At 35.9% G+C, this 14266-nt stretch overlaps 1 protein-coding gene across 1 annotated transcript in view; it reads right to left on the reverse strand.

Moving 5' to 3' along the window:
• Window positions 1-6053: 6053 nt before the first annotated feature.
• polrmt (polymerase (RNA) mitochondrial (DNA directed)) overlaps window positions 6054-14266 on the reverse strand; it is an 84771-nt gene continuing 76558 nt past the window's right edge. Inside the window, exons 20-21 of the mRNA XM_005170522.5 lie at window positions 12717-12790; window positions 6054-6702 (exon numbers count right to left, since the gene is read on the reverse strand). Of these exons, the coding sequence (XP_005170579.2) occupies window positions 6653-6702; window positions 12717-12790 (124 nt within the window). The 3' untranslated portion in view covers window positions 6054-6652. The remainder of the gene's footprint in view (window positions 6703-12716; window positions 12791-14266) is intronic.

Genomic DNA, 14266 nt, shown 5'->3' on the forward strand with positions numbered 1-14266 from the left:
GTAACTACAACATCTACTCTGTTCTTCTCCCAGTGAAGCAGCCATTTAAGGCTGATTTATACTTCTGCATCAAGCGCACGTGTGTGGTCTGGTGCAGCCTTTGCGCAGTTGAATATCCCTTGCTGTGGCTGACGTGCACCTCTCCAAAAATGTAACTACTCATTGCAACGGTGCTTAGCACAAGCTCTGTCATTGGTAAACTTGGTAACTGTGACAAGTGAGGGCAGTGCTAAGAGCTAGAGCCTGATGGAGCGAGTGTTTACAAATGTCCAGTCCAGTTGAAGGAGACTCGAATGGAAACTTTTGTTTTGTGTTTACCTTATGATTAAAGTTGGTGCACATCCGTCCTTTCCTGCCTCTGAACGAGCAAGTTTTAGCTACTTGTACAGTAAGGTAGCATTCCAAAAAAAAACAAATTACTCGTAAAGAAACTCAACACAAAGGAACATAAAAACCTACTGCCAGGTAGTGTTTTTGCAGAGCAACACAAACAGCATGCAGAGGTATAAATGCACAACTACGTGTAAGGCATGCGCCATGGGTCACGGCAATCGCTCGATGCAGAAGTATAAACCAGGTTATACTTTCATGTAGTTTAGGAGGAATTGATGAATTGACATGTTGTAAATCCAACAACTCTAATCTCTGCAGCACATTGGGCTGTAGATAGATGTTCCACTAGATGTTAAAAAATATAAAAGTGATGGATTCTAAATAACTCAGGAACAGGGTTAAAACTTACATGTGAAAGGGTTAAACAATATTAGATTTCCCTTACATCTAAAAGCACATTTTTTCACACTTGCTTATGTAACCAGGAGCAAAATTAGCTGTGGCCTGGAAGAACGATTTTGAGAAAAGAAATACTGTTATGTCCAAATCATCTTTTAAAACTTGACCTATCTTGACCATAGTTTCAAGTTTCATAGTTTAAGTTTTAAAGGGGACCTATTATGCCCCTTTTACACAATGTAAAATAAATCCCTGATGTTCCTAGAGCATGGGGTGTCAAACTTAGTTCCTGAAGAACAGCAACCCAGCAGTTAAGTTCCAACCCTGCTTCAACACACTTACCTGAAGGTTTCAAACAAGTCTGAAGGACTAATTTAGTTTAATCAAGTGTGTGTAATTAGGTTTGGAACTAAATTGTGTAGAGACCTGTGCCCTAGAGAGTGTAAATAATTTTTTATAACTCTTTCAAACTGCCCCTTTTAGGCTTTGATCCAAATTGTGAAAATGATCCAAATGTAGTGTCCCAGAAGAAGGCAGTTTATGGAGACTACGGTGTTCATATGAGTGTCCTAAAACTGGCTGGCATTACCTTCAGCAGGTGAAAACTCTAATGGTGGATGGCTGCTTCTCACTCAGGGCTGTTCATGCTAATGAGAGAGAGAATGCCACTCATGGGCGGGCTTTTCGCCCTCTGATGACATGTACAAAGGAAAAATGTCAAATCAAAGTCTTTCTGCAGACTGTTTTTAACAAGTTTGATCATAAAAAATGTAATTAATTAACTTTTATCATTAGAGGCTAGCTATATTCACAAACTGTTGCCACACAACTGTGCTTAAACCTCTTATAAAAGTCATTTTTGCATATTAGACCACTTTGGATTAGACAGGCTATTGAAAAAGAAACAAACTTTAACATTTTGCCAAGTGCTGTATACAAAAGGGGGGAGTCTACTCTAAAAAATGAAAGATGTTATATTGTGTACCCCTGAATGAAATATAAGTTAGTTCAACGGTTTAAAAAGACTACTTGGGATCAAGAAATAAATATATTTATAAAAAAAACATAATTAAATATGATTATAAACAAAGAAACTCACAAAGCTGATGCTCACCATACTTGGGTTTTTCCTCGCATGCTGTCATCTCTCAGTTCCATTACTAATGTTCGGGATGTAAAGAGCAGCAAAAGTAACCATATCAACTGGGAAATGATAATGAATTCATCTAAATGACGGCATCCAAGGCCAGCTGGCTTTTATCTCTAATTTAGTCCTGACTGCTGTGATGGCCACTTCAATCAATAGGCTGAAAGATATCTGCTCATCTCATGCCCATCCATGACATGTTTAACAATAAGAACTTGTCTGTTTTAAACTAACTTTAGGTACTTAGTGTGAGTTTATTGTGGAAAGCAGGAAAGCAGTTACAGTTATTTTAAAACAGCTCCAAAGTTGGTTCTTGCAATCAGTGTAGAAGTTTCATGAAAATGTATTATGCATTCATTCATCAATTTATATGCAGCAGTCATTTTAGCAAACTGATTTACATGATTGTAAAAGTAGAGCATCTTTAAAAATATGCAGTTCCTCTTGTTGGTCAATGTTTTAATGACCTCTCAGAATCTCGCCAGTGAGTTTGATTCGTCATATGAATGAATAAGTGGAGGCTTTCATCCAATCACTTGATTTAAAAAAGCAATTTTATAGAGAAATTGTGATGATGAAAAGCTCTGGCCAAACCTTTACTTGAAAATGTATCTGTAACTAAACACTAGCAAAGAAATGTTCTTCATTTTGTGTGAAACAAGAAAATGATTTTGCATATCAATGATGTCTGAATTGATCAGACTGCATCATCAGATTCACAGAACTGCACGGTAAATGTGCATAACTCCAAGGTAAATTCAGATCAGATTGTTCAGTAACAGATATACAGGTATTTCTTTCTTATGTTTTTAAATGATTGAGTAAAAGATCCAGTTCATAAGAGTCACTTGTTTGTGAATCACATTACACAGGTGGCTTTGAGAACACATTGTGAACTCACCCGAAATGACTTCAGTGAATTAAAACATCTTCATTCATTCATTTTCATCTGCTTCATCCGAGGCCGCGTCATGGGGGCAGCAGTGTTAGAAGATAACCCCAGATTTCCCTCTAACCAGACACTTCCTCCAGCTCCTCCGGAAGGATCTCGAGGCCTTCCCAGGCCAGCTAAGAGACATAGTCTCTCTAGCATGTTCTGGGTCTTCACCGAGGCCTCCTTCCAGTGGGACATGCCTGAAACACCTCCAAGCTGGCTAGGTGTCAAGCTGGCATCCGAAACAGATACCCAAACCACATCAGCTGACTTCTCTCAATGTGGAGGAGCAGCAGCTCTACTCCAAGCACCTCCCTGGTGACAGAGCTCCTCACCCTATCTATAAGGGGGCACCCTACCACTCTGAGAAGAAACCTTATTTCGGCCGCTTGTATCCAAGATCTTGTCCTTTCGATAATGACCCAAAGCTCATGACCATAGGTGAGAGTAGGAACATATATTGACCGGTAAATCTAGAGCTTTGGTTTTTGGCTCAGCTCCTTCTTTACCACAACACACCGATACATTGACCGTATTACTGCTGCAACGATCTCACGTTCCATCCTTCCCTCACTCGGGAACAAAACCACAAGATACTTGAACTTCTCCTTCTGAGGTAAAGACTTCTGCTTCAACCTGGAGATGGCAAACCACCTTTTACCGGTGGAGCATCATGGCCTCGGACTTGGAGGTGCTGATTCTTATAAGGGTATATAGCTGGTCCAGTGTACCACGGCCTGGACGAAAACCGCATTGTTCTTCCTGAATCCTGGGTTCAACTATCAGCCAGATCCTCCTCTCCAGTACTCTGGGATAGACTTTCCCAGGGAGGTTAAGGAGTGTGATCACCCTATAGTTTGAGCACAACCTCTGCTCCCCCTTTGATTAAAATGGGAACCACTACCCCAGTTGCCCAGTCCAGAGGTACTGTCCCCGACCTCCAAGTGACATGTGTTAGCCAAGATAGCCCCACAACATCCAGAGACTTAAGATACACAGGGTGGATCTCATACACCTCGCTGCTTTGCCATTGTGGAACTACAGTACCTCAGTGACCTCAGCTTGGGTGATGGGTAAGTCCACCCTGCTTCCTCAATAAAAGACATGTCAGTGGGGTTGAGGAGATCCTCAAAGTCTTGTCTTGTCAAACAAAATGTTTTATCACATTTTTAGAGCGATTCATCCAATAAAATACCAGTTCATAAGCAGTTGTTCATGAATTACATAAATTGGGTGGTTTTGTAGAAAGATGACCACAAACCCAACCTTGTGTTAGTTACACAAAACATTTTTTTTTTTTCAATGAAAACAAGAAGCAACTTCTGGTTCAGTGTTTCGGCAAATCAGATATTTCGTAACTTAAATTAATAAAGCATATGTAAACATTTCAAATGATTCATTAAAAATGAGTTCATAGGAATCACTTTGTTGTGCATCACATTTAAGCTACTTTTGCAACCAAACATGAAAAAACTTGCTGTGTAAGAGCATTCTGATTTATTCATCTGTTGATGACTCGGTTTAAATTTGTGATACAATTTGTGAGTCTTCTTAGTGATTAATCAAAAGAATCAGTCCATAAGTGTCACTTGTTCATAATACAGCGGTGAGATTCAAGCAATTGCATTTCAGGCCCCGAAAATGCTGCTTTCATCTAAAATGAACAGAAAAACAAAAACAACAACAAAAAAAATGTTGTGTTTTGGGAAAAAAACCTTCAAGTGGACACTTTTTACTAACACTCTGACAGATTCAAATATCCTAAGTGAGTCAAATATGGTTTCTGACTCTTCTGAGTGATTCATTAGAAGAATCAGTTTATAAGAGTTAATCACTGCTGTGTGCTGAAGAGTGACATGTTTATTCGCTCACACTGCAAACTCAGCTTGAATAAAATTCAACTTGCTATGCTTGGAGATTCAGGAAACACAGACAGTAAATGTTTCACCACATTTTCTGAACGATTCATTAAAAGAATTATCAGCTCATAAGAAGCAGTTCATGAATGGGGTGGTTTTGTAGAAAGATGACCACAAACCCAACTTTGTATTAGTTACACAAAACATATCCTTACTTTCGGTGAAAAAAAAGAAGCAACTTCTGGTTCAGTATATGCGCAAATCAGATATTCAGTGACCTAAATTATTAATAGAGTATATAAACATTTCAAATGATTCATTAAAATCAGTTTATAAGAAAGAAAAGATGAAATATCTTGCTGTGTAAGAGCATTCTGACTAATTCATCTTTTGATGATTTGGTTTAAATTAATACAAGATTCAGTTCATAAGAGTCTCTTGTTCATACAGTGTTGCACAAATACATTTTTTTGACTTTGTAAAAGAAGTAAATCAAATGGCTTGTGATACATTTAAAGGGATAGTTCACACAAAAAAGATCAATCTTACACATTTACACTTACACACACTTACGCGTTTGTTTCAGCTTTCTTCAAAATATCTTCTTTTGTGTTAAATAGAAGAAAGAAACTCATAAAAGTATAAACAGTAAAGAGTAAACAGTAAGTAAATGAACATTTTTGGATGAAATATCCCTTCAACATTACAATAATACTCTAAAATTCAAAGTTTTTCCGTTGTGATGTTAAAAGATTTCACTAGATTCAAGCAATTGCATTTTCAGGCCTCGCAAATGCTGCTGTTATCTAAAATTACCAAAAAATTCCAAACAAATTGTCATTTTTTATGAGAAAACTTTCAAATAAACACTCTCTAGTAAGACTCTGAGAGATTCAGTGATTTATGGAGCATATGATTTTTCTTAAGTGAGTCAAATACGGTTTCTGACTTATCTAAGTGATTCATTAGAAGAATCAGTTCAGAAGAGTCAATCACTGCCGTGTGCTGTAGAGTGATGTGTTTATCTGCTCACACTGCAAACTCAGCTTGGATAAAATTCAATTTACTATGCTTGGAGATTCAGGAAACACCGACAGTAAATGTTTTAAAGCTAATATGTGGTGGCAAATGGCTGTATGCCCATGAGCTATTATTACTGTACGACGACATAACTTCCCACGCAGAGGTTGTTGGAGATGTCAGGAAACGAGCGGGTCGGCTGACGTCAATCTTCATATAATCAAGTGTAGCCTAGCATCGGATTGGTTTTGTTTCCCTCTGCCCTTTGCAATAAACCACTGTCAAAGCCCAGAAAACAGAACAAGACCTGCCCAAGCAAGTCTGGAATTTCAATAACAATTAACCTTTTGCAGACCCAGAGTGAAAAAATATTGACTTTATTTCTCGGCGAATTCCATGAGCGCAATGTCCAACAAGCACCTGAATGACTTTTAAGTGCCCTGAAGTCCTTCAAAAACAGGACACCGCAAGGTCAACGTCAATAAAGTCACTCCTACAAGTGCTATTATGGTATTTATCGTCACGTTTCCTCAGCAGTAGTGAGTAAATCATATCCAAGTGGAAATGCCAGCGTGGAGCTTTCAGACAGGGCTGCCTTGAAATCGATGAGAGCCAGAATCATGTGGTTAATCAGCCCGGCGTTTGCACTCGAGAGTGAAGAAGCGGATGAGAGTCCCGTGGAGCAACCGCTAGACGTTCATACGGGAAGAAATCACATTTGCGCTTATACACGAGGGCGACTCCTGCTGTTCTTCTCCGTCAGAACTCTGCGTCAGTGCTTAAGTGATGTCTTTATGATAATGTGACAGGACAGACAGACACACACATTCATGCAGATCAAGCAGGTCTCAGTCACGCACTTTCAGTGTTGTATAAAGCAGCAGTGGGTTTTGATGAGGTCTGTTCAGGCTCTCCGCCTCATCAATGATGAAAACTGTCTGTTGGTTGACAATACGCTCCTCAACTGAAGAAATATACTGAATCTTTTACCTTTTCGAGGTCAAAATCACCTACAAGACAGAATTGTTATGGTTACAAGGTTTTAGGATGAAATATGCAACAAACAAAACAGGAATGTTGAGTTTTGTACTCACTCAGTATTAATACACAGAAATAGCTGGAACAATAATCAAACATACAGTCAGGTCCATAAATATTTGAACCTCGACACATTCTAACATTTTGGCTCCATACACCAACACAATGGATTTGAAATTAAACAAAATATGTGTTTTACCTGCAGACTGTCAGCTTTAATTTGAGGGTATTTACATTCAAATAGGGTGAACGCTGAAGGAGTTACAACAGTTTGCATATATGCCTCCCACTTGTTAAGGGTCCAAAAGTAATTGAACAGAACAATAATCAATCAAACTTTCTCTTTTTAATACTTGGTTGCAAATATTATATAGTGCTCAGCATAATTGAGTGCACCCCATTTTGAAAACGATTGTTTATATCAATTTCTTAGTGAATATAGACAATATATTTTGGTGCATTTAAACAAAATAGATTTATTAAACATATTTTTTTTTAAATAATATTTTAGTATCCAAACATATTTAGAAATTGAAAGATAATACAATTAAATTAAAACAAAATATTGCACAAAATTTAAAACCTACAAAATTTCAACTACATTTAACATTTTTTTTGCTTCCCTTGCTTCTCAAAGTTCACACACGCACACACACACACACACACACACACACACACACACACACACACACACACATACGCGCACACGCACACAAAGGACACACAAACACAGACTTTTTAATGTTTTCGCATGGCAAATGCGAAAGGAAACACATTAATATCCACTACTGTATGGATATCAGTTATTTTATTGCACAGATTAAACCTGATTTAACATTCACAAACCAGGATTGAAGCGTCTTCTTTTCTAATTGTACTGACATGCGGCTGTTCTGATAAAGACGGTAATATCGCTGTAATTCATTTCTAACATGCACTGTTTTTAAAAGTTTTAAACTTGTAAAACTCATTCTTAATCACATTCTTGATCAGCTTAACAGATCTTTAATCCTAGTTGCTTTGCACACATCCCGTTTTGCTGATATTATTATACACACTAATACGAGGACATGTTAATACGCGGCTGTCAATCAATTCAGTGGGTGGGGGAAACCACACTCCTACGTTATGTGGGCCTTAAAATGGAAGGGGTTTGGATCCTATTTTATTGTCAGGAAATTAAAAAAAAAAATAGACTTATTGTGTATATATCACCCCAATATGACAGTTGACACACTATACCTACACACAGTTCTGTCCAAACTGCTTACAAAAGATGATTTTCATCATAGGTGCCCTTTAATAATTTATTTCAGTGATTTTAAAGATTAATTTTCAGCTTTATTACTCTCAGAGTCACATGACCCTTCAGAAATCACTCCAATATTAATTATTGTAATAATGATTAAACCATTATTGATAATAGCAATAAAAATAATAATGACCAGAGTAATAATTTTAGATGAAACTACATATAATATGAAAGAAGTTATCAAAAGTTGTAATAAATATTTAACTATTACATTTTTTTTAATGTTGAATAAATGCCGCCTTGACGAACAGAATAATAATAATAAAAAAAACATGAAAAAATAATAATTGACCAGTATTGTATATACAATTTTCTTCAAAATCAAAAGACAAAATTGGCAATTGGCATAATTCAGATATAAAATATATACAACTAATATAGTGTGTGTGCGCGTCTGTGTGTGTGTGTGTGTGTGTGTGTGTGTGTGTGTGTGTGTGTGTATATATATATATATATATATATATATATATATATATATATATATATATATATATATATATATATATATATATATATATATATATAGATATGGTTTGAAAAATGTACAAAAGCGAAGGGCTCCCCCACCTTGAAACTATTACTCAGGCTTTTCATTTTAGGTTTCCATAAGCTCTCCCAAACCATTCTGTTGCACTTGCTGCTTTAATAAGTTTTGAAAATAATTCAATCTGAGTAATAAAAACCCCAAATCAATAACCACTGAAAAAAATTGAAGAGTTATAAACAACACCACAGCACTCCGTTAACCCAATCCATTCATCTCTAATCAATTTCATTTGTACTCGGAAGCATGAAATGAATCCCGCGGGAGATATAAATGTAGATAAAACAACGGAGCAGTTCAGCAGAGACATGATTGTGCAAACAATTGTGGGTGGTCTGCCTGACAAAGACACGAGAAGTCACCTTCCGCTATAGAACAGGGCGGGGGGAAATCAGGCCTGTGGGACACACATGGACGGACACGCAGTCTTCGGGGACACAATTTCATTAGAGGAAACCAGGAGGAGTCCTGGAGGAATACTGAGCGTGACTTCAGCAGCACGAACACTTCTGAGTGTCAGGACCCAGTCTACTGAAATAACACTGAGCCACTTTGTTACCCAAATATAAACAGACAGGGTCAATCTTATTTCTGGGTTATATTGCACTTTTGAACAAGAAGAGCACATAATCAGCATTTTTAACACAATATGTCGTTTCAGCATCGATATCGCAATATGAGCATCCGCATTAGTCACATCACAGGATCTGCAAAGTCAAACCGGTATTATAATTGACCAGGAGCCACTATTCAAAACACTCGTGATTTGTGGAGTCTTTGCAACGTTTATCCATAAGGTTACCAAATGTTTTAGAAACTATGTGTGCTTTTAGGGCCTGTGAGGATTTCAGTCAGTTTAAAGCATTCAGGCATAAGAAATTACGTTTCTAACTTTAGCTGTATTTGTGTTTAAATATACAGAATTTTACATTTGAGTATTACATTTGTTTCTGATTTTTGCAGATTTAATTACAGAAAATCCTAAAGCACGGTGCATTTAATTTGCACATTATCATTGCCCTACTGTATTTATCAATATTTGTGATTAGTTAATTGCAATCTATGTAGATTCCTTATGAAACCATCCCAAGGCATATAAAATGATGACTTCTTTCCAAACAGGCCTATTGATTTTATCAATATGAATTATGAAATTATATTTAATATTGCAATATACAGTTGAAGTCAGAATTATTAGCCCCCCTGCATTATTATTTTTTCCCCCAATTTCTGTTTAACGGAGAGATTTTTCTAACACATTTCTAAATGTAATAGTTTTAATAACTCATCTCTAATAATGGATTTATTTTATCTTTATGATGATGACAGTAAATAATATTTTACTAGATATTTTTCAAGACACTTCTATACAGTTTAAAGTGACATTTAAAGGCTTAACTAGGTTAATTAGGTTAACTAGGCAGATTAGGGTAATTAGGCAAGCCATTCTATAATGATGGTTTGATCTGTAGATTATCAAGAAAAAAAAATGGCTTAAAGGGGCTAATTATTTTGACCTTAAAATGGCTTTAGAAAATGTAAAACTGCTTTTATTATAGCCAAAATAATCCTTGCTCTGTTAAACATCTATTGGGAAATATTTAACAAAGAAAAAAAAAAAAATCAAAGGGGGGGCTAATAACTCTGACTTCAACTGTACATCATAAAAAAAAAAAAATTATCACAATATTATGCAGCCCAAACATTGCAATATTTTGCTTTTCAGCGATGTAACATATGTCACCAAATGGATTGAATAAACCTTTTTGTGATGAATTCAATTCAAATGATCTTTATTTCTATAGCACTTTTACAATGTAGATTGTGTCAAAGCAGCTTAACAAAGAAGTACTAGTAAATTAAAACTGTCAGTCCAGTTTTCAGAGTTGAAGTTCAGTTTAGTTCAGTTCAGTGTGGATTAAATTTCACTGCTGCAAGTCCAAACCCTGAAAAGCAAATCCATCGATGCACAGCTCCACAAGTCCCAAACCAAGCAAGCCAGCGGTGACAGAATTCACTATTTCAGAATGTTTGGGGTGATTTTATAGTGAAGTACAAAACAAATGATTAAACTAGATTTTTAAGAGTGAAAAACCAGACAAATGAAAAGTGTTTCATATTTGTCTGGTTAGTCATGCATTGTTTCCACTGACTGATACAGTATGGTACGGGTCAAAATTTTCAGGCTTGTGTCTCCACTGCCTAATGGTACCCTTTTGGTAGGTGTGATGTATGACAGAGTTGCAGTCAACGTCATTTTCGCTTGAAGTTCATGCTTGAAGTTCATGCTTGAAGTTGAAGACATTTCTAACTGACTTGAACAAATGCTTTATATATATATATATATATATATATATATTTATAAATACTTATATTTAAATGTTAATTACTAATCTTTCTATTGACAGGATTTTATTACAGCTGCAGATCAATGATATTGCAAAACAGCTTACTCTAATGACTGCGCGTGTTTATATATATAAAAAATGAAACATTTATAAACACATACAGAGCCTTACAGTCTTTGAAATGTTACTAATTACAAAAAATATGTATGCAAAATATACATTTAAGCCTTATTTAGGTTCATAAATGACACGATACATTTACACTCACTGGCCACTTTATTAGGTACACCTTACTAGTATCGGGTTGGACACCCTTTTGCCTTCAGAACTGTCTTAATCCTTCGTGGCATAAATTTAACAAGATACTGGAATTATTCTTTTAGAGACATGATAGCATCATGCAAATGCTGCAAATTTTTCAGCTGCACATCCATTATGTGAATCTCCTATTCCACCACATCCCAAAGGTCCTCTATTGGATTGAGGATCTGGTAACTGTGGAGGTCATTTGAGTTGAACTCATTGTTGTGTTCAAGAAACCAGTCTGTGATGATTCGCCCTTTATGACATGGTGCTTTATTGTGCTGGAAGTAGCCATCAGAAGATGGGTACACTGTGGTCATAAAGGGATGGACATGGTCAGCAACAATACCAGGCTGTGGAATTGACATGATGCTCAATTGGTACTAATGGGCCCAAAGAAAATATTTGCCACACCATTACACCACCACCACCAGCCTGTTGATAAAAGGCAGGATGGATCTATGCTTTCATGTTGTTGACACCAAATTCTGACCCTACCATCAGAATGTCGCAGCAGAAATCGAAACTCGTCAGACCAGGCAACGTTTATCCAATCTTCTATTGTCCAATTTTGGTGAGCCTGTGCAAATTAAAGCCTCAGTATCCTGTTCTTTGCTGACAGGAGTGGCACATGCTGTGGTCTTTTGATGGATCCGCCTCAAGGTTGGATGTGTTGTGCGTTCAGAGATAATCTTCTGCATACCTCGGGTGTAACAAATGGTTATTTGAGTTCCAGTTGCCTTTTTATCAGCTTGAACCTTTTGAAAGTGGAAACGGACATAAAAGCATACCGGACCATACTGTACCGTACCACTCAGTGGAAATGGCCAGTTATGGCAGTTGGACACAAATAGTTATAAATCTAATGTAAAATGACACTTGGTAGTCTTCACTATAAAAATTATTTCATTAGTCTTTGTTATTGTTTCTTGAGCCTGAATGCATTAAACTCACTTGATATTTTTGACAGAAAAAAATGCATTTAATACACTTTAAATCCACCATAATAAAACTTTGGCATTAATGTACAAGCTCCTGGTCCACAATAGGTCATACTTGTCATTGCAGATTAAGCGATGTGAATATTGCGGATGCAGAAACAATATATTGTGCAGCTCTAATTTACACAATGAACGAATCATCTTAATTTTATTGAGTTTTTAACATGCTGTCCCTCAGTACTGTCTCTGCTGAATCAGCGGTTTGATGTGCCAGATGTGTATGATTTAGCTGTAAATGTGCCCATGCTGTCCAGTGGTTTGCATCCTTCCGGCCAGTATTACGTAAACAGATTAACCATTTGACAGAATTAATTGTCATCAGTTTAATGAAATCTATCTTGCTGATGAACATAAAGTCACATGTATGCTTCTGCAGGATGGTGTTATGCAACAGAAAAAAGCTGCATTAAACCTGACAAGCTGTCAATCAGATGAGCATGAAAGCACATCAGAACGTCACGTCTGTGGGTTAACTCACCTGTTTGAGGAACACTGGACAACACTTTCATTAGAGTGTAGTATTCCAGTAACTTCTTTGGTTTTGAGCCAACGCTGTGAGGGAAAAAAACTGGACATAAGATAAATTGAACCATGATGACAGAACATCTGTCACAATTTAAATAAACAAAACATAAAACAGCTGTATACAGAGATGGATAATTATATGGAAGCATTTCAGATGATATGTATTGTATGTGCACATTGGATATTTAATTGTCTGTCCTCTTTAAATCCATTTTGAGTACACAAACTATTTGTTTAATGATTTTCGTATTTTTATTAGTTACTGTCTACAACATCAAATATGCAGTGATATTGGTCAGGACTTTCATGCAGATAACCCAATGTTAATAACTTATTTGCTAAAGTTGGATGTTAAATAATTTTTGCTGATTTTAAATGAAAATGTACTATATAGTCTATTTAATTCAAGTTTTAAGTGTTTTTGTTTCCTAGTTTTGTGCTTACTTTCATTTTTAACAAAAGGTAAATAGATTATTAATATAACTCATATCGGTTATTTTAAAATGGCCATTTATGGCTATTTCATATCTATTTTTAAATAAAAACTAAATGTAGAAAATAATGTAAAAAAGTGAATCTATTATAACAAAGTCTATGCTTGTTATATTTTAAATATTAACTTTTTTTATGATTTATAAATTCAGCCTTAAGAGTAGCGGTTAATTTATTGTAAAAATGTTTATATATATAATATATGCATGTATGTATATATATATATATATATATATATATATATATATATATATATATATATATATATATATATATATATATATATATATACACCAGCTCTGTCTATTTCTGTCTGGTTATTCTGCAATAACAGCACTCGTACAGCACTCCTCATCCCTTTATATTACTCCCCTCACATAGAGTAACAGCAGATCAATAAACTCACAAAAATTTGACCAATATTGTAGCTGTTGAACAATGATGTACTTTTGAAGCTATTTTAGGTTAGAATGTAGTTGTTTAGATTGCAACTATGCCGTTTATTTATAAGGATAGTACCTATTTTAAATATTTCTCATTTCAAAGCGCATCGGCATTCATCAGCTCGTCATACTGAGCAGAGCAAAGAGGGTTGATGTTCTGCCACAAGATGGCAATAGAGACCGCATAATAAGTCCTTAGAGGAGAAAAACTCATTATAATTTCAAACTACAGCTGATCAAATCATTATAAAACAGGTAAGTAATCCCTCTCTTTTGTATTTTTACCATAGTCTGTTAGTGTCTCTGGTAGTGTTTGCTTTGACTTTTTAAGGGTTAATTATTGTGATTTCCCGATTGCAAGAGAAAAGTACTGGGAAATGTCTCTGCATTTCATGCCGTTCAGCCTTATAAATTTTAAAATGTGAGCAAAATCACCCGTTTTGTCATCACTTTACACATTACACTACAGAGAATCATTCAAATACTAGCTCTAAAGTAAAGTTTGCGACATAGCAATGGTTTCTGCTGTTCTGACGTAGATGTGAATGAATGGCGGAACAAAGTAGTT

This window comes from Danio rerio, chromosome 22 (assembly GCF_049306965.1).
Source record: "Danio rerio strain Tuebingen ecotype United States chromosome 22, GRCz12tu, whole genome shotgun sequence".
In the NCBI taxonomy this organism is placed as follows: Eukaryota; Metazoa; Chordata; class Actinopteri; order Cypriniformes; family Danionidae; genus Danio; species Danio rerio.